The sequence below is a fragment of the Octodon degus genome, unplaced genomic scaffold, assembly GCF_000260255.1.
Source record: "Octodon degus isolate 3935 unplaced genomic scaffold, OctDeg1.0 scaffold00029, whole genome shotgun sequence".
NCBI lineage: Eukaryota > Metazoa > Chordata > Mammalia > Rodentia > Octodontidae > Octodon > Octodon degus.
The window spans coordinates 5405343-5429077 of NW_004524605.1; the positions used below are offsets into that span (position 1 = coordinate 5405343).

At 49.7% G+C, this 23735-nt stretch overlaps 1 protein-coding gene across 1 annotated transcript in view; it reads right to left on the reverse strand.

Moving 5' to 3' along the window:
- The window catches only part of Fstl4 (follistatin like 4), a 393808-nt gene extending 378031 nt beyond the window's left edge, over positions 1 to 15777 (reverse strand). The window contains exons 1-2 of the mRNA XM_023713103.1: positions 15662 to 15777; positions 8405 to 8540 (exon numbers count right to left, since the gene is read on the reverse strand). Coding sequence (XP_023568871.1) covers positions 8405 to 8530 — 126 coding nt within the window. The 5' untranslated portion in view covers positions 8531 to 8540; positions 15662 to 15777. The remainder of the gene's footprint in view (positions 1 to 8404; positions 8541 to 15661) is intronic.
- Between the last annotated feature and the right edge of the window lie 7958 nt (positions 15778 to 23735).

Consider the following 23735-nt stretch of genomic DNA (forward strand, 5'->3'; position numbering starts at 1 on the left):
TTTTAGGGAAGGGTCTACAGGGTGCTCAGGGTCTCACTAGTAGATTGGACTCATAGTAATCCACCTGTTTACAGCCTCCCAAGAGCTGGGATTATAGGCACGTGCCACCACACCCAGTCTCAATTGCCCTCAGTGTGCCCTGGGGTGGGGCCAGCACAGCAAGCCCAGGATCGAACCCCTGGCCCCTGCACCTGCTTGCAGGCACTGTCATGTGCTAAGCTATTTGGCCAGCCCTAGAAAGTGGATTTTTCCACATAGATTTTCATGCATGCTTGAAATGTAAGTCTAGAAAGGAAACTAAAAAAACACTTCAATTTTCTTTAAAGAAATAAGTTTTAAATGACAACAGGGTTCAGGAAAAGCCATCAGGACTCTTATACCTACTGAATGACATTTCAAAAGCGAAGTTCTGTTCTCATCACCCTCAACCACTTGTCTGTAGGGACAGCTGGCGGCCAGCCTTTTCGCAGGGGTCGCAGGTTAGTCCTACTGGCCCTGGACACTCGAAGCACTGAGCATTCAGCATCTGTTGAAGTCACATCTCACTCTCTGGGTTGATGCTCATGGTGAAGGTGGAGATACTGGCCCGGGTGACGCTGGCCTTGCTCAGAAGGGACAGCCAGAACCAGGAGGGCCCCGGAGATGGCCACGCCTGCAACACACAGCCCCCCAGGGTGCTCTTCCTTCTGCTGGTTCAGTAAGGGTACTGGGAAGACGGGAAAGTGAGGTGAGGATTCCACTACAAGCGAAAACCTGAGGACAGTCGGGGGTCATCCCTGGAATCCCCTCTGTAAGGAGGCTTAAAAACCTCAGACACCTTGGCTGGGCCCTGTAGGATGCCCAAATAACAATGGATTGTGATGTATTCACTTACTAAACAATATGGGAATATCCCACTGGGTACAATTTCTTCCAGACACTAGGCACACAGGTGGACCAGACCCCAAGTACTCACACTCCACACAGAAGAGGACCCTCCACCCAAGAGTGTCTGCCGCAGAGCTGTGGCCCTAGGCACGGAGCAGGAGGGGCGCACTTAGCAGGGCTCTGAGCATCACTCTGCCCGGGCACCACACATAAACCACCTTGGTTAGTCCTTCCTGAAACTCTGAACATGGGGCTTTCATTGTCCACATTGCATTCAGGGTGATTCTGAGGCGAGCGAGGCTAGGTGGTCCTCAGCTGGCAGCTGGCAAAAGCAGCAGCAGATGTGAGGCACCAAGACCTGCAACTTGAAGGCACCCCCAAGGCAGACACCTCATACAGCAGCACAGATGCAAGACTGGGTCTTGGGGAAAGTCAGCGAGAGGTTTAAAAACCACAGCAAATGTCCTGGAGGAGAAACTGGGGACACAGAGGCCAGAGGACGAGAGCTGGCAAGGCTGGGTTAGGAAGGAAAAGGGGAAGCAGACTTTTCTCAGAGCCAGGAGGGCTGCCTACACCAGGCCCTTGGGCAGGGTGGCACCAGCCAAGCCAGCCACAGGAGAAGTGCACTGCAGAAGGGCAGCGTGCGTTCCAGAGGCCCAGGGCATCACCGGGCCAACCTGTGAGCAGCCATGGTGGTGCCTGACCTTTCAGAAACTGGACTCTTCCCTCACGGTACCACGATGACCAGCGGGACTGGCTCTGGCAGCCACTTGGCCACCTCAACAGTGACCTTACTGGTTCTCTGGAAACGACTCCAAGGAATAGGGAAAAAACTTCTATTCTCAGTTCCCAAAAAGAAACACACATATGCATGCACACACACATGTGTGGATACACACACACACACACACACACTCTCTCTCTCTCTCTCTCTCTCTCTCTCTCTCTCTCTCACTCAGTCACGCAGTCTCTCAATCCAGACTCCAAATAATGTGAGACTGCAAACTTCACAATACTTCCACAGAGCAACAGCAGCAGCTTTCTTATCTGGCTAAGACCCCAGAAGGGTTTCACTGGGACACAAGGTCCTCTCAGAACACACAAGAAGAAGGAGAACCAAGGGCTCCATCACTAGTCAGCACCAGGCGGTTCCATCACTGGCTCACAGAGCTGCTCCAGTCAAGGGGAGAGAATTCTCCCTCCTACCCAGCGCTAAGCCGCCACCTGTACCGGGCTTCCTTCCTAGGCAGCAGCCCACTTTCTGGTCCAAGGAGGAAGACCTGAGCCCACCGGCTGCCATGCTCCAGGCCTCCCTCCAGTCATGGGTAACGTGCTTCCCTTTTCCCATTCACTAGAACTGCAATACAGGAGCAGACAGGGCTCCTGGCACCCCGTGCCTCCCTCCAGGGAAGGCTTCAGGCTGAAACTCTGCCGGCCACTGTCAGAAGAGTGAGGCCGGGGGACAGCTAGCTTCTCAGCCACCCGAGCTGCCTCCACTCCACACCAACAGGTCAGCTCCTGCGTTTTCCTGCGAGGATCCTGCTCAGAACACAGGACCCACACCCTCCTACACCCTACTTTCTGAAGCTGGTCGCTGCGGATGAGACAAGACCCCCAAGCCTCAAAGCAGAGATCACAGTGACAGAGGCAGAAGGACCACAGCTCTGGCTTAGAAGGCAGAGTCTCACGTGTGGGGTCTGTAGAGTTCCACTGACACCAGTGTGACATTCACTTCTAAATGGGAAACAAGAGCAATAACCCGCAGGTCCTGGAGCACAAACCAAGCAGATGACCGGGGCTTGGTGGATCCGCTGCTGCCAGCTCCCCGAGAAATGGAAATCACAGCCCCATTTACAACGCTCAGCCTGATGTGCTGATTACAAGGGCAGGAAACTTTCAGAAGCAGCACCGCTTATGTAGCAGCAGCAGCATAAACAGATGAGTAAAATGCTAAATTAAGAGGAAGAAAAATAATGGTTTTTGGCGAACTCGTAAGTGCTTGTTTTCCTGGGTCACAGAACTTTTCAAGTCCAATTAAAACGATAAACTCAAAATACCAAGGGGCACGCCATCTGCTAACTGGTACAGAGTGCAAGGCGCCAGGAGCAAAGACGGAGAAGGAATAATGAACACAAACATGGGCCGCGCCTTCCCCTGTCTAAGGACGAAGACTTTTCTGATGCACCCCTAAAGGGGGAATGGGCCAGTTGTTGTAGGCCCCCAGTGACATGCCTGGGGCCAGAGCCTGGAGGGTGGCACGCCTTTGCATTCCTCAGCATGCCCCCTCAGGATTGAAATCACCAGCAGACCAGCCAGCGAGAAGCCCTGGCTGCAGAGATCCCAGGGGACCTGCCTGCTGAAAGACAGGGAAAATGGCTCTGGAGCCCAGACTCCAAAGATTTGCCTTTTCTGCATCCCCTTCCTCCCTTCAAGCCCGTTTTGTCAAGCCGTTTCCCAGTATGGCTGCAACCTGCCCATTTCTCTTGTCTAACTGCAATCAGAACCACCATGTCAGCTAAAGCTTTCCAGGGCTAAGGTTAATCCAACTGGGTTCTCCTTTTTTAAAATCTTTATTTATTTGGTACAGGGTCTCACTACGCAAAGCTCGGACACATAGTGATCCTCCTGTCTCAGCTTCCCCAGTCCTGGGATTACAGGCATGTGCCACGATACCCAGTTTCAGGTGCCTGCATGGTGCACCCAGGATTCTGGGGCTCACACAGCACGTAGTGCTGGGGTTCGAACCTGGGCCCTTGTGCTTGCCAGGCAGGCACTTAGACCACCAAGCTGTCTCCCCAGCCCTGAGTTCTCCTTCTTACATAAGTGCCCAAGGGACTCTTCAAGAGCTTTGCAGCCCAGCACCCCCGAGGGGCAGGGGGCATCAGCACCACGCAGAGCTTGTGAGAATGCTGCTTCACAGGACTGCAGTGGACTCGCACCCTGAGGAGACCCAGACCCCAGCAGGCACACTGAACCCGGGAGCCCTGAGGTGGGGCACAACGGCAATAATTGTGCAAGTGGGGACACATGTCGGGGGACACCTGCTGCCATCCTCGCCTGGAAAATGAGGGACACTCACTGCACTTACATACCTGCAGGTGGAAGGTCACACTGCCCTCACTTTATCTGAGGGACTAAAACACATGTGCTCTGTGCTGTAGCTTGGATTTCAAGTGACCTCTCCCACTCCCAAAAATCACAGGTTGAACATTTGGTCCCCAGGGGAGGGAGTCAAGTAACTGTGAACTGAAGCCTCTTCAGCCAAAATCAATTTTTTCTCTTCAAGTTGATTTATTTCAGCTGTTTTGTCACAGCCATGGAAAACTAAGAGACCCTGATGCAGAACAATTAGCAGACAGCCAGAGTGAGCGCTGAGGGCACCGGGCACTGCACCTGCAGGGGAGTGAGGCTCCTCCGGAAACAGGTGCAGCAGGGAGTTCCGGGCCATCACACCTCCTGCTGGAGACCACCTGGGGTCGCAGCATCTTTGAAAGTAAGTTCCATACTGGAGCCCACCATGCTGAGTGCTGAGGACAGGTGATGCGACAGAAATACAGGAGACACGCCAGATTTGGGCTTCAGGTAAAGCCTAATGATATGCCAAGCACCCAGCCTGGACCTCTGTCTGGACTCCCAAGAGTCTGGCCTCAGCCTCACAGAGGACCAGCAACTGCCTCAGGAAGAACTTCAGTAGAAAGGGTGGGGAGTGTTGCCTCAACATCAGTAATGTATGTAAGAATGACCAAGTATTTTTAAAAAGATCAACACCCAGTCTAACAGTCCAAGGGCTCCTGAATGCCCCACAAAGACAGGGGCTCAAAGCCACCTGGCAAGGACAGCAGTGGTATGTCCAGGGCCCCTAGGCCAAGTGGTGTCCAGGGCCTAGGGAGAGGGGCATCACCCTGGAGTCCACTGACACCACTCTCCCTCCTGTTTTCGTCAGAGACTTTGCTTTGAGTTTGCCAATATCGAAAGGTGTGGTAAACTTACTTGTGGTAAACCCCCAAGGCTCACAGACCAACAACTGAGGGGCACAACCTCAGCATTTACCTTACAGTCACACACAACTGACGACATAACCACGGTGACAGCTGGTCCCGAGTGAAGCAAAATGCAGGAAGGATGTTCCAGGTCACAAAGGGTCCCACCCCTGCCGCGGCAGCACCCAGTGCCTGCTGCAGACCTGGTGCTGAAACACTGCACTGGACCAAGGGGGCTCTCACACATGCCCACAGGTCAGCCCCGGAGGGACTGCCCCCACGTCCCTGCCCACATTTCCCCGATTCCCCCAAACAGAAAACTCTATGAATCCTGACTTCGCTACAGGTTAAGTATCTTTATCTGAAGTGCTTGGGACCAAAAGTGTTTCAGGTTTGTTTTGTTGCTATTGTTGAGCCTAAATATCTGCACACACGTGGATATCTGATGAATAGGATCCAAGTCTGAACACAAAATTTATTTCTCATATACAGCACTATCGGGCAATTTTCGATAGCATTTTCAGTGCACCTCAGTTTCAATTGCAACCCCCGCAGGGGGCCACGGGGGGGACTCCTCTTGTGGCATCAATGTGGCCAACAACCGACAGGTCACAGCTTAGGGATCCTCAGCATGCAGTCTACATATCTTGGCCAGAATAAAAGAAAAAGGAGGAAATATCTCAGAGCCTTCGCACACTGCATACCCAGAGCTGTATTAGCATTCTAGGCCATGATCTGCTACTCTTATTAAAGAGCCACTCCACCCAGCTAAGTTTCTTTTTATCTACTGCTATAAAAAGATAAACTTCTTGGAGCTATCTTCACGTCATTCCTTTATACATAAAACAATAATTTGATAAAATCCATACTTGCTATAATTATCTTTAAAATATGCAAACACATGCCCACTGGTCATTTAATCCTTATTTACCCTCAGGACATCCAAGTAATTGGTATAATAACTTTAAAGACAAATCATATCTTATTAATGCTTTCCAAGGACTTTAAAAAGTATAATGAATAGCTTGTGAAGTACCACTATCGGGCAGAAGGCATGCAGAAAGGCAGTTCACTGCTCAGCTCCTGAGGAAGCTTTCTGCCTAGTGTCTCAGAAAATTCTGTTGGTTTTGATTCTTCCAGAAAATGAAACTGCCTGAGGAAACTGCCAAAAGACTGTAATATGGTTTAGATGGTGAAGTATGGGTATGTTAATAGATGGAATTATGGGTATGTTAACAGCTGGAATTCAGAGAAGGAACAACCCAGAGACTATTACACACAAGTGCTCTGTTGGGTGTCGGTAAGGCGCCGGTGCACCTGGCCTGCAACTGGCTGGCAGCTTTTAGGGGAGACGGGTCGTGTCCCCACCTGAAAAGGCCCAGCTTGTGAGGAAGCGGCCCCCCAGCCCAGGCCTGATGGTCCAGGTGGAGTCTGGAAGGCACTGGATGACTTCATGACTAAATGTGGCATTTAGCACGGATGTACTCAAACACAGGGAGCTTCTATTTTGCTCATGAAATTATTAGACACCACAAGGAAGAGGAAGATGAATAAGACAGGGTTCACCCACATGCTAAACTTCAAAGTCAGAAATGACAGGAGACCAAGAGTTCAGACAAAGAGATGAGAAGATTCTCAGGAAAAGGTAAGAACCAGAGTGTGGAAGATCCCGAAATGTGGAGAGAAGGCCCGCATGTCAGGCAGGAGGACCCTGGGTCGTAGGAGAGTGGCGAGGGTGTCTCCACGGAGAGTGACCAAGTGGTTAAAACAAACATCCTGCTCTCAGGAGGCCAGCGCTCACTGTGGCCGTGCTGGGCACTCTCCCCACACCCAGGGCCTCGGCCCATTGATCATGGATCTAAGCAGACTCAATGAAGAGAACTCAAACTCCGCAGAAACAAAAGCTGTAGCCAAGAAGTATGATCAACAGGCCCACTGCTCCTGCACTGGGGACTCTGCAGAGTCACCTCTGCCCCTTCCCAAAGCAGCCACATTCCTGAACCTGGAAGACAAGAGTGAGGAGAGACAACACAACCCCAAGCCAGAGATTCTCCTTCCTCCTGGTGAGCAACATCTCGGGTTCTCACAGGCACACAAGACAGTCCGGTGTAAGCAGCTCCGAGAGGGGCCCCTAGGTGGTATTAACTTACCTTCAGTTGACCTCCAGGAAAATCAGACCTTAATTGACTTGACTCTTACTTGAAATAAATGACTTAAGATGGTAGCCGACAAGCCCCCTGCAGGAAGACCACCCACACCTGTAGGTCTGCCTGTCTGCTTCCTATTAAACATCCAGCGGTGACAGGCAACAGTGAGGGACCTTGGGCCCTGGTGTGGGCGGAGGCGCAATCCTGAAGCCCTCCCCACGTGGGCAGCACTGCTCTCGCCAGCACTCCTGCCACCACTCCTCCACAGGAGCATCACGTGTGTCCTCGTGGATTCGGGCGGGAGAGGTAGGGCTACTGTTGAGTCATCTGGCCACCAAAGCGCACCACGCCAACTTCAGCAGGACTAGTGTGTGTTAAGTCACTTCGGAGGCTCCCCAGAGACTCAGGCTTGCGGGTTTCGGAGTGCACAGCAGGTAAGTAGCAGTGGCAGAGAACGCGGGCCTTTTGATCAAGGAATGTTTGAATCCTATGATACACCACATGTTATCACTCGCCCTCTGGGACTGTTGGCTTTTTGAGGTCATCTGTATTTCTCACCTCGCAGGATGGGACACAGGTATAGAAGAAAGACAGTGGACGTATGTGGAGTGTGCCTGAGAAGCCTTAGCGTGCATGACGGCCTGGAGAAAACCCAGGTGGTCCACATGAAGGGGCGGAGCCGCTTCCTAAGGTTCGGCGCATGCACGTTGGGCGTTTTCTCTGCATCCCAGGTGAACCTCATATTTCTGGGCCCAGCAGTGAGCGGGCCGGGCTGGGGCTCGCGAATCCTCATCTTCAGCGCTCAGGCGCAGGGCTCACTAAGCAATTAGCAGGACGTCCAGGCCCTCCGGGGAGGTGTTGGAGAGCAGGATTTTTAAGTACTTTAGAAGCATTTATATATACCTAACATGCCATTAATCATTCTTATCTGTTCATTAAAGCGGTCTCCCTTAGGGCCCTCACTTGCCAGTTCTTTCCTCTGCCTGGTTCTTTTTATCTATATACCCCAAAAGCCATCCAGTTCCTTTAAAACATATTTCCTAATTAAAATATTTCATTATTTAGCATGGATGTGTGCCACCAGTTAGTCTGTATTTTCTTTGCTTTATCAAATATACAGAAGAGCCCCCCTTTAGAGGGTCCCCATGGACGGCGAGGTGTGCTGCCACAGCTCGGCTGGAGTGCACCTGCAGCCCATGAGCGCCTCTGGAGCCACGGCTCACGTGGCCACATCAACCTCCTGGCCACAGCAGCACGTGTTGCCTCCCTTCATCCTACTCCACAAAAGCAGCGCAGTTTTAATCCACGTGGTGGGCCAACTGATCTGAACTGAGTGGGGAGGAAATCAGATACTGCACCATGGAAAGGCAATCAGTTTGAACGCCCATGTCAGTAGTTATTTGACCGTACCTCTGCCTGCGACTCTCTCCCACTGGCGTTCAGGCCTCTGCCGGTTCCTACGTCCGTCCATCCCAGGGCAGCAGGCAGGGAGACCCCCAGCAGTGTGAGACACAGCCAAAAGCCTCCCGGTTTCATTTTGTTGAGTCTGTTGAGAAAACAACAAACACTCAGCACTCCACAAAGTGTCCCAGATAGCACGGTACAGAGAGCAAATGCATGTATTCAGAATCAGGTTAATCTGAGTTTAAAGCCCAGCACCACCAGCCTCATGGTCACCCTCAGGAGGAGTTACATGACTTTGGGCCTTCATTCTACACGATCCTACTTGAATTGCCAACTGCACTGCATCTGCAAGAACAAGCCAGGGGAGGTAGCTGGGTCGCCTGAGGGGCGTGCCAGGCCTCAATTCCCTGAGGTAATCCGTTAGAGCTGCACATGCTACAGGTGGCCGGGAACTGCTGAGGAATCACGTTACCTCTGTGATGGCTGGCTTGTGGCTCACACCACAGCCTAAAGATAGTGAGCTTGAAAGTGGCATCATGAAGTCTAATCTTTATTTTCCAATCCAGTAATTTCTGTAGCAGAATCCAAGAAGCCAATGACAATGGAATCCCAGTAACTTTAAGGTGTTTCTTTAGACTCTCTTGATAATATTGTCTAATTTCCCAGAAAAAAAGAACTGCTCAATTCAAAGTAATCAAAGAATTACATGGATAAAAAGCTGAGGCTGACAGCAACAAATGTTTAAACGCCCACCATGAGGGTCCTACCTTCACTGGAGATCGAACCCAGAGCCTTCACACTCAAGGCAAGCATTCTACCGCTGAGCTACCTCCCAGCCCTAGGTATAATTTTTAAACAAAAGTTTCCACTGTGAATGTATCCCAACTCTAACTGGGTCTCTGTCTCTGAGATAGAGCCGCACAGAACTCACCATGCAGTAAAACAACTCTTACTCCACAGAACTTTAGGGGCTGTTGATTTCTGCATGCACCACACAATTTAGTGCTTGATTACACGTGGCCCACATCGCACCCTGATCCTGGCTGGTGATGCTCAAATACACAAGAGCTCCCTAGAGGCCAGGAATCAGTGTCACCTGGCCCAAGGCGGGCCCAGAACAGCTGTCCAAATGAGAGTCACCCAGGTCTCAAGTCCCCGTCTAGCCTGAGGAGTGCACGCCTGCCCGCATCCACAGCCAGCAGCATCTCAGAATCCCACTCTACCCAGGGCTACAGACTGTCCCCCTCATCTCTCCTGCCATACCCGCATTTCCTCTGGCTGCCTCCCACACTCTCCATATCTGCTTGCTATCTCCAGCCTGAGACACAAATGCCCATGGAGAGGAGAAGTCAGCCCAGAATTTGTGAGCATATAACTCGAGCTTTTGAAAAGGCAAAGTTATGAGGATGGGCCATCCTTTAAGAGCAGGTGTCTCTTTGTTTTAAGAAGAGTCTAGAGGCTCCTACATCTATTTCTTCAGCTTTCGCATCTGTCAGCAAAGCTGAGCTATGAGGGGGAAGGAATCCGGGAGGCCAGTAAATATAATCTGAAGGTCACCATCTCAGAGTTTGCCCTGCAGCCCAAAGATGGCAAAGGAGAGTGCAATGGGGCAGTTTCTGCTGCTCCTGGGTGAGGCCTGCAGCACTGACGTTAGCCACCCGACTCTGCACCCCAGACCCAGGGTTCTTGCTCCGGTGAGCGAGTTCTTGCAGAGATGAGGAGCAGAGTTTTTTAAAAATCACATCTGGGACTAAGAGAATATAAAGCCATCTTTCCCATAGTGCAACTGCTTTTCTAAAAATAAGGAGGGCAGTTCCCTCCTCCACATACATCATCTGCTTCTGAGCATAGAGCTACATTCTAGAGACCACGGAAAGCAGTTAATGGGTCTTTGGAATTTTTAAGAGCCAGACAGAATAATTCAAGGCAGAACTAGGAAGACACTGGTTCCTACAGCTAGATGAATTGTTCCCTACTTATTCAGAACCAAACATTGCTCATGGGACAAGCACACATATTAAAAGTCTGTGTTCTTCCTTCTTCATGCCTCCTAGCCCAAAGAAACTAAAAATAGATAATCAAAATTCATTCTTGCTAACGTACAGACATCAATTCCTGCAGTTGTGAAAAATACAAGTCACAAAATCTAGTACTTAATTTTCAATCTGAATAGTAATCGAAGGCCAATTATAGCTTGTGTTTTATTATTCACAGATGGCATCAAAACAAGACCCTCTCATTTCAATCATTGTTTTTGGCCAGTACCAAATCATCCCATTTAAGAGGCACCTCCAGGGTACTGGCATTAACCCGTTGGCTTCCGCGTTGTCTGAGCCTCTTGTTCCTGGAGTCACCCCTAGTTTTACACATTTTTCATTGAAGTTATTTGAGCCAGGCTAGTGGTGCACGCCTGAGGTGCCACGTGGGAGACAGAAGCAGGAGGAGCAGTGGCTCAAGCCTAACCAGGGGAACCTAGGGTCCTGGGCTCAACGCCCAGCACACTGCCCCTGCCCCAAATTATTTGAAGATAGAGAAATCTGTGAATCAGGCCAACTAACAAAATAATCCTATACAGCATCTTTGTAAAATGGAGCACCGTTTGGCCACCAGGAGGTAGGTCTGATTTCGTTTACACAGCAGCTGAGATGTCATTTTATACTTATGGTGATTGACAATTCATTACATCTGTAGCAGCAACAGCTTACAAATTTACAATTCAAGCTTTATAACAGTTCAGTTCATAAAAAAGAAGTACTATTGGGTCTAAATCAATTTTGATGATGTCTAATAACCAAATAGACACTATCTATTTGGCCAACACAAAGCAATTACTAAGTGTCAGACATGGTTTCTAACAGCTTCACTAACTCCTACTCATTTTTCTATTCTGGGAGGAAGGCAACAAGTACCCCTTCACCAGGTGACAAAGGAGACAGGCGTCACAGAGAGATGACACGCTCTGCCAGGGCCCTGAGCAAAGGCGTGGTGGAGTGGAGACGCTGCTCTGGGCAGTGGGCCACTGTCCATGCTCTTCACTCCCCTCATGTGCTGCCTTCGACCCTTGGCGAGAGTTTATCTCGCTGGACAGTTGTCTTTAAGGGGAAAATACACACACAACCAGGGTCTCTCCTGACCTCTAGGCACGGCAGCTCCGACCACAGCCAAAGTAGCAAGGCAACCGTCACGCTCCTGCACCCCACGCCACGAGGCTCCTCAGCTCATTCTCCTCTGCCACCCTCTCCTGGACCATTGATGGGTCAAGAAAAATATGGATTTTAAAAAAGCCATGAAAAATTGCACCGAATTCCAGGCAGCAAGAGTGCCCCTCGGCTCACAGGGAGCACAGACCACTCTGCAGAAGGAGAACTTACTCCTTAGATTCAAACAGCCCCAGCAGCCTTCAGAGGGTGAAAGCGAACGAGGAACGTGCCATGCACACGCTCACCGACTCCTTCAACCTGGGGCTCCTTTTGAGATTAAGTTAGGTTTACGAGCTTTATTGGCTCATGCCCTAAGTCTTAACGTTGACTACAAACCTACTCAGGATTCCCCATAGAGTTGGGACTACCCATTCTTCCAAACAACTCAAAAAGCACAATTACTTCATAGTTAAGATATCCTTTGAAGCCAGGCACTTCACCCATTTCCTCTATGGTTTCCCACGGGAGACTCAATACCCTGTAACCAGGAGAACCGGGCACTATTCTGGCTACTTCATGCAAAGGACAGCAGAGGCCATAAATGGAAGGAAGTCACCAAAGGTCTGAGGCCAAGTCAGTGGCCAGGCTGAGTCTAGAACCCCAGCGTCCGCCACCTGGGCATGTAGAGCATATGCTTGCCATTGCTGTCTAGACGCCTACTCTCTCTCTCTCCTTGTGAAAACCACAGGAGTTTCTGGTGCTATGAAATAAGCTGATATCGGCATAATTCTTTTTACATTTAAAATTGCGGAGCTGCTGCAAAATAAGTATAATATAGTATTCCAAACATCAACGCTGGCTTTTTGAAGAAAGTTGAAAAAGTGTGACATAAAAAATGCAAACTGTTAGGGAAACAGAGGTATTAAAATGAAAACTCCCAAATCTGCTGCCTCCACAGAACACACCCCAGCATGTAAGCTATCTTTATTAGACAGGGCCAGAGGCCAAGGAGAAGCACAGGCGTATTGAGGACATCGCTCTTCGACAGCAGACCCAGCTCTTCGGGGAGGAGCGGGCTTCCGGCTCTCAGAGCTTTGGCTGCTCTGCTCGCCCTTCCTTCTCTCAGCCTCTCTTTCAGAACACAGTGATTCAGATCAGCCACAAAGAAATGGCTTTTTTTTTTTTCGTAGCCAAAGGGCTAGCAGTGACACAGATAACGTGGTAGAGGCAAGCAAAGCCACCCAGCATCCGAGGAGAGCAGGAAGCTTGCGATCCGGTGATCCCGACATCTGCATTCCTAACCTTGCTCAGTGAAAAACTGTCTGCTCTAGCAAGTCGCCCTCAGTGGGCTGCACTGCACACGTGGGGTGCTGGTGGTCGGAAATCAGTGGAAAGCCTCAAACCCAGCCATCCTCTTCTGCACGCCCTGCGAAAGCAGACGGGAAGAAGGGCGCCACCAACGACCTCCACGTAAAGCCAAGAGACTAGATGGCAATTTCTTCAGAAGAGATTAGGACCCTAATTTTAAGGTATGGGTGTTTCAGGGAGAAAAAAAAAAGTGGTTCCTATTTCCTAAGAGAGTCCCCAAAACACCAACCTGGGGGAAATAGTCATGACAATACATGAAGTTCCTCTTGGAGCAAGCCACAATGAAGTTCAATTGCACTTGCCATTAATTATCTGCTCTGCCTTTGCCAACAATTGATACCTTATGGGTACACATCATTCTGATATCATATGTAATCTACAGACATGCCCACTGAGCACTAAGTTTAGCACACATGCCTTATGCTTCCAAAATCCCTTGTCCTTCCAGCTGTCAGAGTATAACTCTTCAGTATCACGTTTCTGGATGTAATTTTATTTCACTTGACATTCTATGACTTGTGTGGGACTTTAAGAGGTAGCGAATGTAAGGAAAGACATGCTCTCAAAATTTCACCAAATGGGGTGCACATGACAGACTATGTGGAAGCAGCACAAGAAAGCTCAGTGCACAGGAAAAAAATCCAAGACAGACAAGGAATTAGGTAGATTTTTCTGAAGTCCTATCTAATGTTAGTCTCTGGACTGTGGTAAATCAAACAAAAGAGCACTGCATGAGGTCACTTGTGAAGAAGTGTTGCAATCCTGGGTAGGTGAACACACCAAGGGATCGCTCAGTGTAGGACACCTCCCCCCCACCCCATACACACACCAGGCACAGCCAGGGAGATACAAATTCTCTCAATGTCCAGCAAAACAAACCAGCTCTTCTGGGGCATGGGTGGAGGGTGGGGTGGAGGGGGTGGGGGGACGGTTGAGCCTTGCTGGAATTAATAAAAACTGAGGATGATAATAAAACTCAGAGAGGAAAAACAAAGCCAGTGGAACATATTAAATAAGGAATTTTGATACATTACAGCAAGTGGCCTATTTTCTCTCACTGGACCTTTGGCGTAGCCTGAAGTCTGGGGAGCCCACAGCGTGTACCTGTCCCTAGGACAGGGGGCTGCTAGGACTGGGAGGACAAGCTGTGCAGCCCTGGGGAGCTGTGTTTGAGCTGCAGCCTCCACTCACCTGCTTCCCAGGTGAATCTTCCCTGGGTCAGGCAAGCGCAGAAACCATCCCACCCTGGGACCAAGAAGACAATGTTAAAAACTATCTCTGGCTTTCCTAAAGGCTGCTGGCAGGAGGATAACTTGGGACTTTCTAGAAGAGTCCTAGTTTCTTCCAGACTCCTCAACACACTCTCTCTCTCTTTCTCTCTCTCTCTCTCTCTCTCCCCCCCCCTCCTTCCCTTCCTCCCTCCCTCCCTCGGGGATTTCTGGTGGACAGTCTAGCATCTTGCCACCTCCTATTGAAATTCTGTTTATGTTTGGCCTGGAGAACGTGGACGGCTGTCGGTGTCTCAGGGCTCCATCTAGTACAATTTCTGGTGCGCACGCTTGCATCAAATGTACTAAGGAAAGGGAAGAAAGCTACTGGCGCTGTTTCACTCTTCTGAAAACACGGCAGAAGCGACACCTAGAGGGGAGCGAAGGAGAGCTGCGGAAGCGCCATTCCTCAGAGTCGGGGACAGTACCAGGACAGAAGTGGCTGGCCGGCTGCGGGGACCAACTCTCCGGGCCAGACACAGACCCAGCAGGGCCCAGGTTCCCACGAATTTTTGGGAAGCCACGTGCTGCCTTGATGCCCAAGTTCAGACACTGCACAACCCTACAACTTCCAGCCCTGGAAGAGCCACAGGACTCCAAGTCCTCAGGTGGCAGGCCTTGGGTGAACCCGCGTGGGGCACCGCGGTGGCAGCTACGCAGACTCCCCAAACTCAAGCAACACGCGCCCAAATCCAGCGCGCTGCCGGCTTCCCCTAAGCCCCCAGAAACTTGGAAGTGCTTCCCCCTCCTTTGCTGGAGCAGAGGGAAGGAGCTCAGTCAAAGTACATACAACGTCTTAGGATCAAGTCCCCAACAGCTCCCTGGAGGCTCCGCCGCGGTGACACCAGCCGCTCGCTCGAACAGCTATCAGCCCGGCAGAACCGGAGCCCAGGCTGCGCCAGGCTCTGCCGAGATTCCTTCCCAACGCGCCAGCTGCCTGCGCCACGAACCCCGGGTGGTGAGGGCCCGGCGAGGTGCGGGGCGCCCTTTGGGCTGCAGCGAGGAGATGCAAGTTTCTCCGCAAAGCCAGAAAGGAGGCCCCGAAGATGTCCGCCCCTGCCCCTGGCTGGGCACTTGGGCACTTGTCGGGTCTGAGCCGAGGGGCTGCCTTTAGCCCGGCTCCACCGAGGCCGCCCAGGGTCCCGAGCCCGAGCACAGCGCCTGCAGCTGACTGTGCGTGGCACCGCACGCGCTAGAGGGGTCGCCGCGGTCTACAGCGCGGACCTGGCCCGACGCCCGGCGGCGCCCTAGCCTTCACCTCGAGTCCTGCCCCACGCACGGTCGCACCGCGGAGCCCTGGTTCTGTGGTCCCGCGCCCGCGGCCAGACGGGCAAACTTGGCTCTGCAGGCGCGGGCAGTGAGGACACGCGAGCGCCCGCGCCGGGCCCTGCAGCGAGACGCGGGCGCCTGGACCCCAACGCCGAGCCGGGACCCGCTGGCTGACGGCGGTCAGCACCCCGCGCCTGCTCGGAGCTGCACCCGCTTACCTGCGGCGGCCGGGGCCGAGGGGAAAACCAGGTGGCCGGATGCGGGCGGGAGCGAGGGGGCGCCCCGTGGTGGCGGCGGCGGCAACCGGCCCCGCGGCTTCCGATCGGCCTCTCCGGCTGTTGGCGGGTCTCGGGCGCGCTGGAGGCTGGGAGGCTTCTGCTCTCCGAGCCGCCGCTGGCCGCTGCTGTGCCACAGTCGCCGCGGCTGCCCTATTTCTGCCGCCGGGACCGGAGCCCGTGACGTCACCCTCCGGGCCCCGCCTGCCCAATCGCCGCCACCTGTGCGCGCCGCCAGCCCGCCTGCAGGTCAGACCCACGGGCGTCCGCGGCAGGTGCGCGGAGCAGTCGGCGCGCACTCGGGGCACGAGGACTCTGCGCGCGCGGGGGCCGCCGAGGCCCTGCAGGGGGCGGGGGCGGGAGCGGGAGGAGCCCTCCTGCCTGGCGCGCGGACCACCAGGCTGGTGATAAGTTCCCCTCCCACACCGCCCTCTTCTCCGTCCAGCTCCTTCCCAGGAAGGTTTCCCAAGGTTGCGCCTGCAAGATGCACCAGTGGGCTCAAACAGCGGCCATTTCCTGTGGAGACCAGCCTGGCCCATGCCCGAGCCAAAGGAGCTGTCTCTGGTCACAGGTGACACACCCGCTTGTCGAGAGCCGACAACCTGTGAAGAGCAAAGTTTTTATTTCTCTTTTCCGGATATGTCCTCTCTCAACTGCAACAGCTTACGAGATCCTGGCATCAGGAGCAATGCTAGGTGACACTTGCCTAGCCCTGTGAAGCTGACACAAGAGGCTTTTCATCCCTAAAACAAGATATTTGCCGTGTCCGCACACCATCCCCAACGCTGGATCTCTCCAGTAGTCATAGCTTTTAACAGCAGTGCTGATGCCCAAAATAATCGGAAACACCTTTCGCCAACTAGTGGCCACCACTACCCTGTTACCCCAACTGGCATCACACCTAGGAGGGATGGGCCTGCAGGGCCAGCACTGGACGGCCAGGAGCGCTCCCGAGGGTCTGCCTCTTGCCCTGGTGTGTGGGCGCAGGATGACGTCGTAGCAGCTGCAGGGAGCAGTGTGCTGACCAGGCACCTGACCACAGGTGGGAACAGGGCTTTCTGACGATCAGGTTAAATACAAAGAGAAAGAGAAAATAATGGAGGCTGAGGTGAAGAGGGCTTAACACTTGTTCTTGTCCGCCACTGCCAGCCCCTGAGCAGTGAGCTCTGACCTCATACGGACTTTCCACTTCCGACCCAGCCCTCCCGGGGCCCCTGCCCAGCCATGTGACCCAGAGCCTGTCACACGTCTGCTGCGTTTCCCCATTGGTAACATGCGGGGCTGGGCAAGACCCAATTGACTTCAGGACCCCGTCTGTTGTGACTTCCCATGTGGAGACCATGATTTGTACTCAGAAAGATAAAGGCTGCTCCAGGCTGGTGCCCCTGGGCCTTGGCCTGCATCAGATCACAAGTCTTTTCCAGGGCTGCCCATGACTGCATCTCTGAGGCTGGCTGGAGGCCAGATTCTCTGCAGCTGGATTCAGGGAGGGATGGCCTTGTCCATACAGGGAGGGAAAAAAGACTGAAAGAGGAAGCTCAGCAGTTCAGAAACGTGCTGTGCATCGCTCTGAACCTGACCTCCAGGTCTGGGAGGGTCGAGCCCCACGCTCAGAAGCTGGGCAGCGCTGCACAGCGAGGGCACAGGAAGCAGAAGCCTGCTCTGGCTCCAGGAGCACAAAGTTCCTGAGTCAGCCTGGGCTGTGTGACATAATCGAGGCAGGAGACTGGGCGGTTTTTGTTTTGTTTCTCACTAATCCAAGGTCATGTGTAAATCAGGCTCTATACAATGACCAAGATCAGAAACAGCGATGTCCAGTGCGGCCAAGCTTCTCGATGAAGTGACTGTAGTTGCCGAAAACCAGATGTAGGGCCAGTCCTGGGAAAGGATGGCAACATCCGAAGAAGGCTGTTCTGACCACCGTGCATAAAATAAGGGTAGAATTAGAAGTCACCTTGGAATAAAAAAGGTGAAGCGTGAATGACAAACGAAGCCAGCCTGCGGGACAGCCGCATCAGATCCCGGTGGACTCTGACTCCTCTTTGAATTACTCTGGCTTTCACCTCTCAGGGCGATTCTTGGTTTAATAATACACCCCATACTGGAGAACAGGCACAAGTTCACACAGAAAAATTCAAAATTTGCCTGAAACTGTTTCAGAATGTGCAGGCACACTGTTTCTCAGTAGCCAGTTAAGTTTCTTGGCAAAAGAAAGAAAAAATTAATTCTGAATTTCACATAGTTTGGCAAGTTTGGTGTGGAGGAGCTGTGGAGGCCATGGCCTTAACCTCAACTACTGGTGTGTGGCTCACCACGTGGACAGAGAACGCACAAAGAGAAGTTACTAATCCACTTCCACAAGCTCAAGAAGCTGAGACACCCCAAATATTTTTACATGAAGGTTTACATTTGTATTTGTTCTTATCAAAAACCCAGCTATGAGAAAAACAGCTACCAAAAAATACGTGTCTCTGTAGGTCATTGAAGATAACAGCTACCTGTCAGGACAGCCAAAAATGTCACATTGCCAGGGGGAATCAGGTAGAAACAAGGCACTCCCTCCACATTCAACCAAAAGCATCCCAAAGCAAGCTGTGGCTCTGGTTATGCGGGGGCAGCCACATTGGCTGGTCAGATGATTCCCAGAAATATTCACTGGAAGCCAGACTGGGAAGTCACGTGAGAAGGTGGGGAGCGATAGAAAGCAATCTTGCTCATCAGGCATAAATTAACTTTGTTCAGCCTGTGCAAAAAAAAAAAGTCTTTATTGATCTTCAATCCAAGCCATTCCATTTATTGAAGACATGACCGGATTCTTGGGAACTCCCTAGTGAGGGAGGCACTGGGACAGAACCCCTGGCCCGCCCAGGCCCCCGTGAGCTCCAGTGAGTTGCACCCTCTCAGGACTGTCTTTTCTGACTTTGTGTGCAAGCTGGGTGGGTGAAGCGGGAAGTAGATATGCCAACTGAACTTCTAAGACCTTTTTCTAAAAGTCCACGCCTTCATTCTGCCAGCAGTTCTGTAGGGTCATTCTGATTTTTAAGAAGCCATGATGTTAAAGGTTTCCTCTAAGTCTAATATTAATGCTGATTTCTAACATGATGATTCATGCAGGAATTCAGGGAATGCAGGCAATAAATTTAAAATCCTAGACCTAAAATCATACTCAGAAATAATTGCTCTGAACTTTGATTTAGGGAGAACAGTAGTCAGCATAGAGACAAGGAAGATATTTGCTTAAGCCATAACTGTTTTTCGAAGGAATGAAGAAGCAGTGTAACACAGGAATTTTAATTAAGAAGTTGGGGTACATGAGAAGACAGGATGGTGGGAAGGGGCTTGCGGAGAGTGATGAGCAGGGAGACCTTTCTTGGTGGTATTATTTCAGAGACAGAAGTTTCATCAGACTCCCAAGGCTGGCGTGATAGTGCCCAGGGACCTAAGAAAGGCAGCAGCACTGTGAGGAAGTGAGCTCTACCATTCTAAGAAGTCAGTGTGCACAAGGCAGAATTTGGGATGAGATGCCCATGATTCCTGGCCAGAGTGTCACATCCCGTTGAGGCCAGGAGAGGTGACAGGAGCCTATGGGAGAGGGAGGAGCCAGCTTCATTTGCTCAGAAGGGCAACACAAGACAGGCGCAGTGGCACAAGCTTGAGATCCCAGCACTCTGGGAGACTGAGGCAGGAAGGTTGCAAGCTCAGCCTGGGTATCTGGTGACTTAGTGAGACCCTATCTCAAAACTTAAGAAAAAAAAAAAAAAAAGGACTGGAGCTCCAAGTTCAGGAGGGTTTTCAGCAAAAGAATGGCGTTATTGTTACATATCTTTAACACACCACACTGGCTGGTGTATAAAGAAAGACTCAAGAGAGGGAAGAATGGCCAGCGGCCAGAGTGGAGGCAGGGAACAGCAGCTGTTGGGAGGCACAAAGCCACGGTTAGCCTGTTCTCATCATCGATGCCAGCAAACCTGCACCTAATGTTCACTGGTTGCTAACTACACACTGGACTCCAGTCTTTATATGCATTGTTTCACCTATTCCTATAATTCTGTAACATCCTTATTTTTATACAGAAGCTGAAGACAGTCACCCAGCTCATCTCAGGCAAGTTGGCTGGCAAATGGCAGAGCTAGAATTCAACACAGACCTATCCTCAGAACCACTATGGCAATTCTGTATCTGTTACACACTGCTGATGTGTGTTGGCAGCTAACGCGTGTCTCAAAGCTCAAGTCCTGCAAACAGGTACTGAGACTCTTCTGTTCTGAACCTATTGGTGTATTTACTTAATTGCCCTTCATGGTCCTTGCCACTTGAAATGAAAATGAAGCACGTCATCTTGTAGCCTATGGTAGACCCTGATGGTTGCATACTCAAAATACGTTTCTCTCTTTGTTGGTACCCATAGAGTATCAACTCTGTGCAGGTGCCTCACTTCCAACACGGTCTGAGCCCATCGTGAATTTCTGCCAACAAGTGGACACAGGAGCTTTTGCGCTAGCGGAGGAGAGGGGGAAATTCGCTGGGAGATTAAAAGCAGTCACAGTAGGCAATGGAGCTGGCTTTCTCGCTTGATACTGTCATGAGCTACCCAGGACCTCTAGACGGTGGGCACCAACTTGTAACCTTGGGAACAGCTAAGATGATCCATGGGAGATGAAAGAAGAAAGAAAAAGAACCTAGGTCCTCAAAGAGCCGCTGAAATAACCAACTCTGAAGCTGGTCCAACTTGAAACTTACTTTTCTCTTCTTTTTTTTTAGTTTTTTACTGAATTAAAAAATAGGCCAGATGAGAAAGAAGCCAAAAGTTAAGAACAAAAATCTGATGCTGGGTTGGTGAGATGGCTCAGTGGTCTAAAGCACCTACTTAGAACAAGCTAAGCTAAGCAAAACACAGGGACCGCGGTTCAATCCCCCAGCACCACACGCCAGCCAGCCCCGCCCCCTGGTGGGCTGAGCTGGCCACACACACTAAATGAATAAATAAATAAACAAATAAATTTTAAAAAAAATCTGATGCTTTATTTGATGGGCTTCAGAAACACAATACGGAAGGCAGGCGTTACTTTTCTGACGTCATCCCGCACTTTGCGTGGCCAGGTGCACCCGGTACTCCGCTGGACCAAGAATTCCAAGCCAGGCAAGGGTTGAAATCTGGGCTTCAGCTGATGCCGCGCCTCAGTTATGAAGACTGTGCCATCAACCTGAGCCCTTCCGTTTCCTGACTGCGCGAGAGAAAGACAGCCGGCCATGACAACTGACGGGAGCAGGCTGGTTTAAAGCTGACAAATTCATGAACACACATCAGTATTGCCTAGCCATATGCGACTTGCAAACGCCTTTCCTTGCAACCCTGCTCAGAAAAATTTTAAAATAGTTTTGCCATTTTGGTGTAGTGTACGACAAAGGACTGATCTGCAGCTTTGACAAATTATATCAGAGTTCCTTAATGCTGTTCTCTAAAGACTGCTTTAACGCAATCAGGGCTCCTTGTGATGCAGTCATTGCAAAGTTTATTTCATATCATTTAATGACAAATACACAAACTTTGATTTTTATTAAATTCTGTGGAAAAAAAGCATAATTTTCTTAACAAAGACACTAAAGCCTCTGTCGTATGTAGTTTAGGGATTGAATGTATACCATAAAGAATTGGTTATTTATAAGCCAAAACTGTCTTCTAAGAATTGATCTCTAAAATTCTGAAATTTTAGCTTAAAAATACTACCGATTTATTTTTATAATTTTTACGTTTTATTTATAAATGACAGAAGGGGAAAGATTTCAGGCCACTATTTGCAAGCACTCACTCTGCAAACAACACATTGTAGGTGTGGATAGAGTATTCTCAACAGTGAAAAACCAAATTGGATATAATTGTCACCCTATTTTCTTTTTTTTTTTTAACACTGTTTTTGAAGTACCAAAGACATCTTGATATTCTATATAAGGGTTTTTGTCAGATGAATGCAATTTACAGATTGGTGAAGGTAATTTTGAAGCAGAATTGTAGACTTGCCATTTTTTGCTCTAATTATCTTGTATGTCATAATCAGGTTCCTTATGTTTCTAGTCTTTAAACCCTGTCTGTTATGGGCACAAATCAAACATATACGACTTAGAAGAAAAACAACTTAAAATTTTGACAGTTGCAAGCATCCCAAAAGCCAGTGCTTTGCAGCCAAAAGAAAATTGAATAAAGAAACACTGAGTATCCTCATCTGACCCCCACGAGGCCACCAAGAAGGTTCACTTGTTACACACCAAGAGGCCTTGGGCTTTTATCACAAATGAAAAATGGTAAATAAAGCATCACAGATTGTTTTCTTTCTTTTTGTGGTACTGTGGTTTGAACCCAGGTCCTCGCATATGCCAACCGAGAACTCCAGCACTGAGCTATGTCCCCCACCCTTTTTACTTTATTTTGAGACAAGGACTTGCTAAGTTGCCCAGGCTGTCCTTGAACTTGTGACCTTCCCACTTCAGACTCCTGTGTAGCTAGGATTACACTGTGCACTACCATGTTTGACTAGGTACTAATTCTTTTAATTAACCCTTTAATTTTGATATAATTATAGATTTCCACACAGTTGTAAGAAATAATGCCAAGAGAGCTTGCGTATGCATTAGCCCCTTCTCCAGTGGTGATAACTTAGCAAAACTACGTGCCACCACAACCAGGAGTCCGGCCTTGACACAGACCAGCCTCTTCCCATAGCAAGAACTTATCTCGAGACCATTTCATAGCAACACCCACCTCCTTTCCTTCCCCATCTCTAACCACTGGAAGACACTAATCTTCTCATTCCTGTCACTTGGTCCTTTCAGGAATGTTGTGTAAGGAATTACACAACGTGGGCCTCTGAGGCTGGCTTTTCTTCAGACAGCACTGTCACCCCAAGATTCATCTGAATTGTTTCATGTACCAGTCATTTGTCCCTTTGTGTTCCTGAGTAATTTTCCATTATATGGAAGTACCACATTTGTTCAACCATCTGGGTTGTTTCTTTTTTGGTTGTTGTTTCTTCCTTTCTGACTATTGCAAACAAAGTTGCTATAAACATTGGTGTACAAGTTTTTTATATGAATGTAAATTTTCATTTCTCTAGGATAAATGCCCATGAGTACAATTTCTGGTTTGCACAATAATTGCATGCTTCATTTTTAAAGAAATGGCCAACTTTGCATAAAAGTGTTTCACAAAAAAAGGAATAAGAAAACTCAGAGTTGGTCAGATTATTTTCCTGAACGGCTGTTCCTTTAGCATTCCCCCCAGTGGATGTGCAGGCGGTTCCACTTCTCTGCAGCCATGCTTGTATTCCGTATTGTCACTGGTTTCTGCTTCAGGTTTGACAGATACAGAGTGAAAGCACGTTGTGGTTTTCATTTGTATTTTCCTAACGGTCAGATACCGATGACAGATTAGCGTCTTGTCAGGTGCGAATCGGTCATCTGCATCCTCGTAGGTGAAATACTTCTTCATGTCTTTTGACCATTTTCTAGTCAGATTCTTTAGGTTTTTTACTACTGAGTTGTGCGAGTTCTTCACACATTCGAGATGACAGTGCTTGGTGGATATGTGGTTTACAGATGTTTCCTTCTAGTCAATAGTTTGTTATTTTAAATCCTTTTAACAATACTTGTTGCAAAGCAAAACTTTTAAATTTTGACGTAGTCAAATTTATCAATTTTGTGTCTCACTTTGGATGTCAACTCTAAGTCTATGATACCAAAGATTCTCTTCTATTTTTATCAAGCTTAATAACTTCAATTAGTCATTCATTCTGAGTGAATTTGGGTACAAGATCTAAGTTTCAGGACATGGATCAAGATTCATGTTTTTCATGTAATTGTCCAATTGTCCCAGCACCATTTTCTGAAAACACTGTATTTCATTTACTGACTTACTTCCAACTTTGTAAAAATCATCTGAAAGGCAAGGATCCCAAAGAAGCAAAGCCACCCTGAAAAAGAGCAATGAAGGCAATTCACACTTCAAACTTACTACAAAGCTACA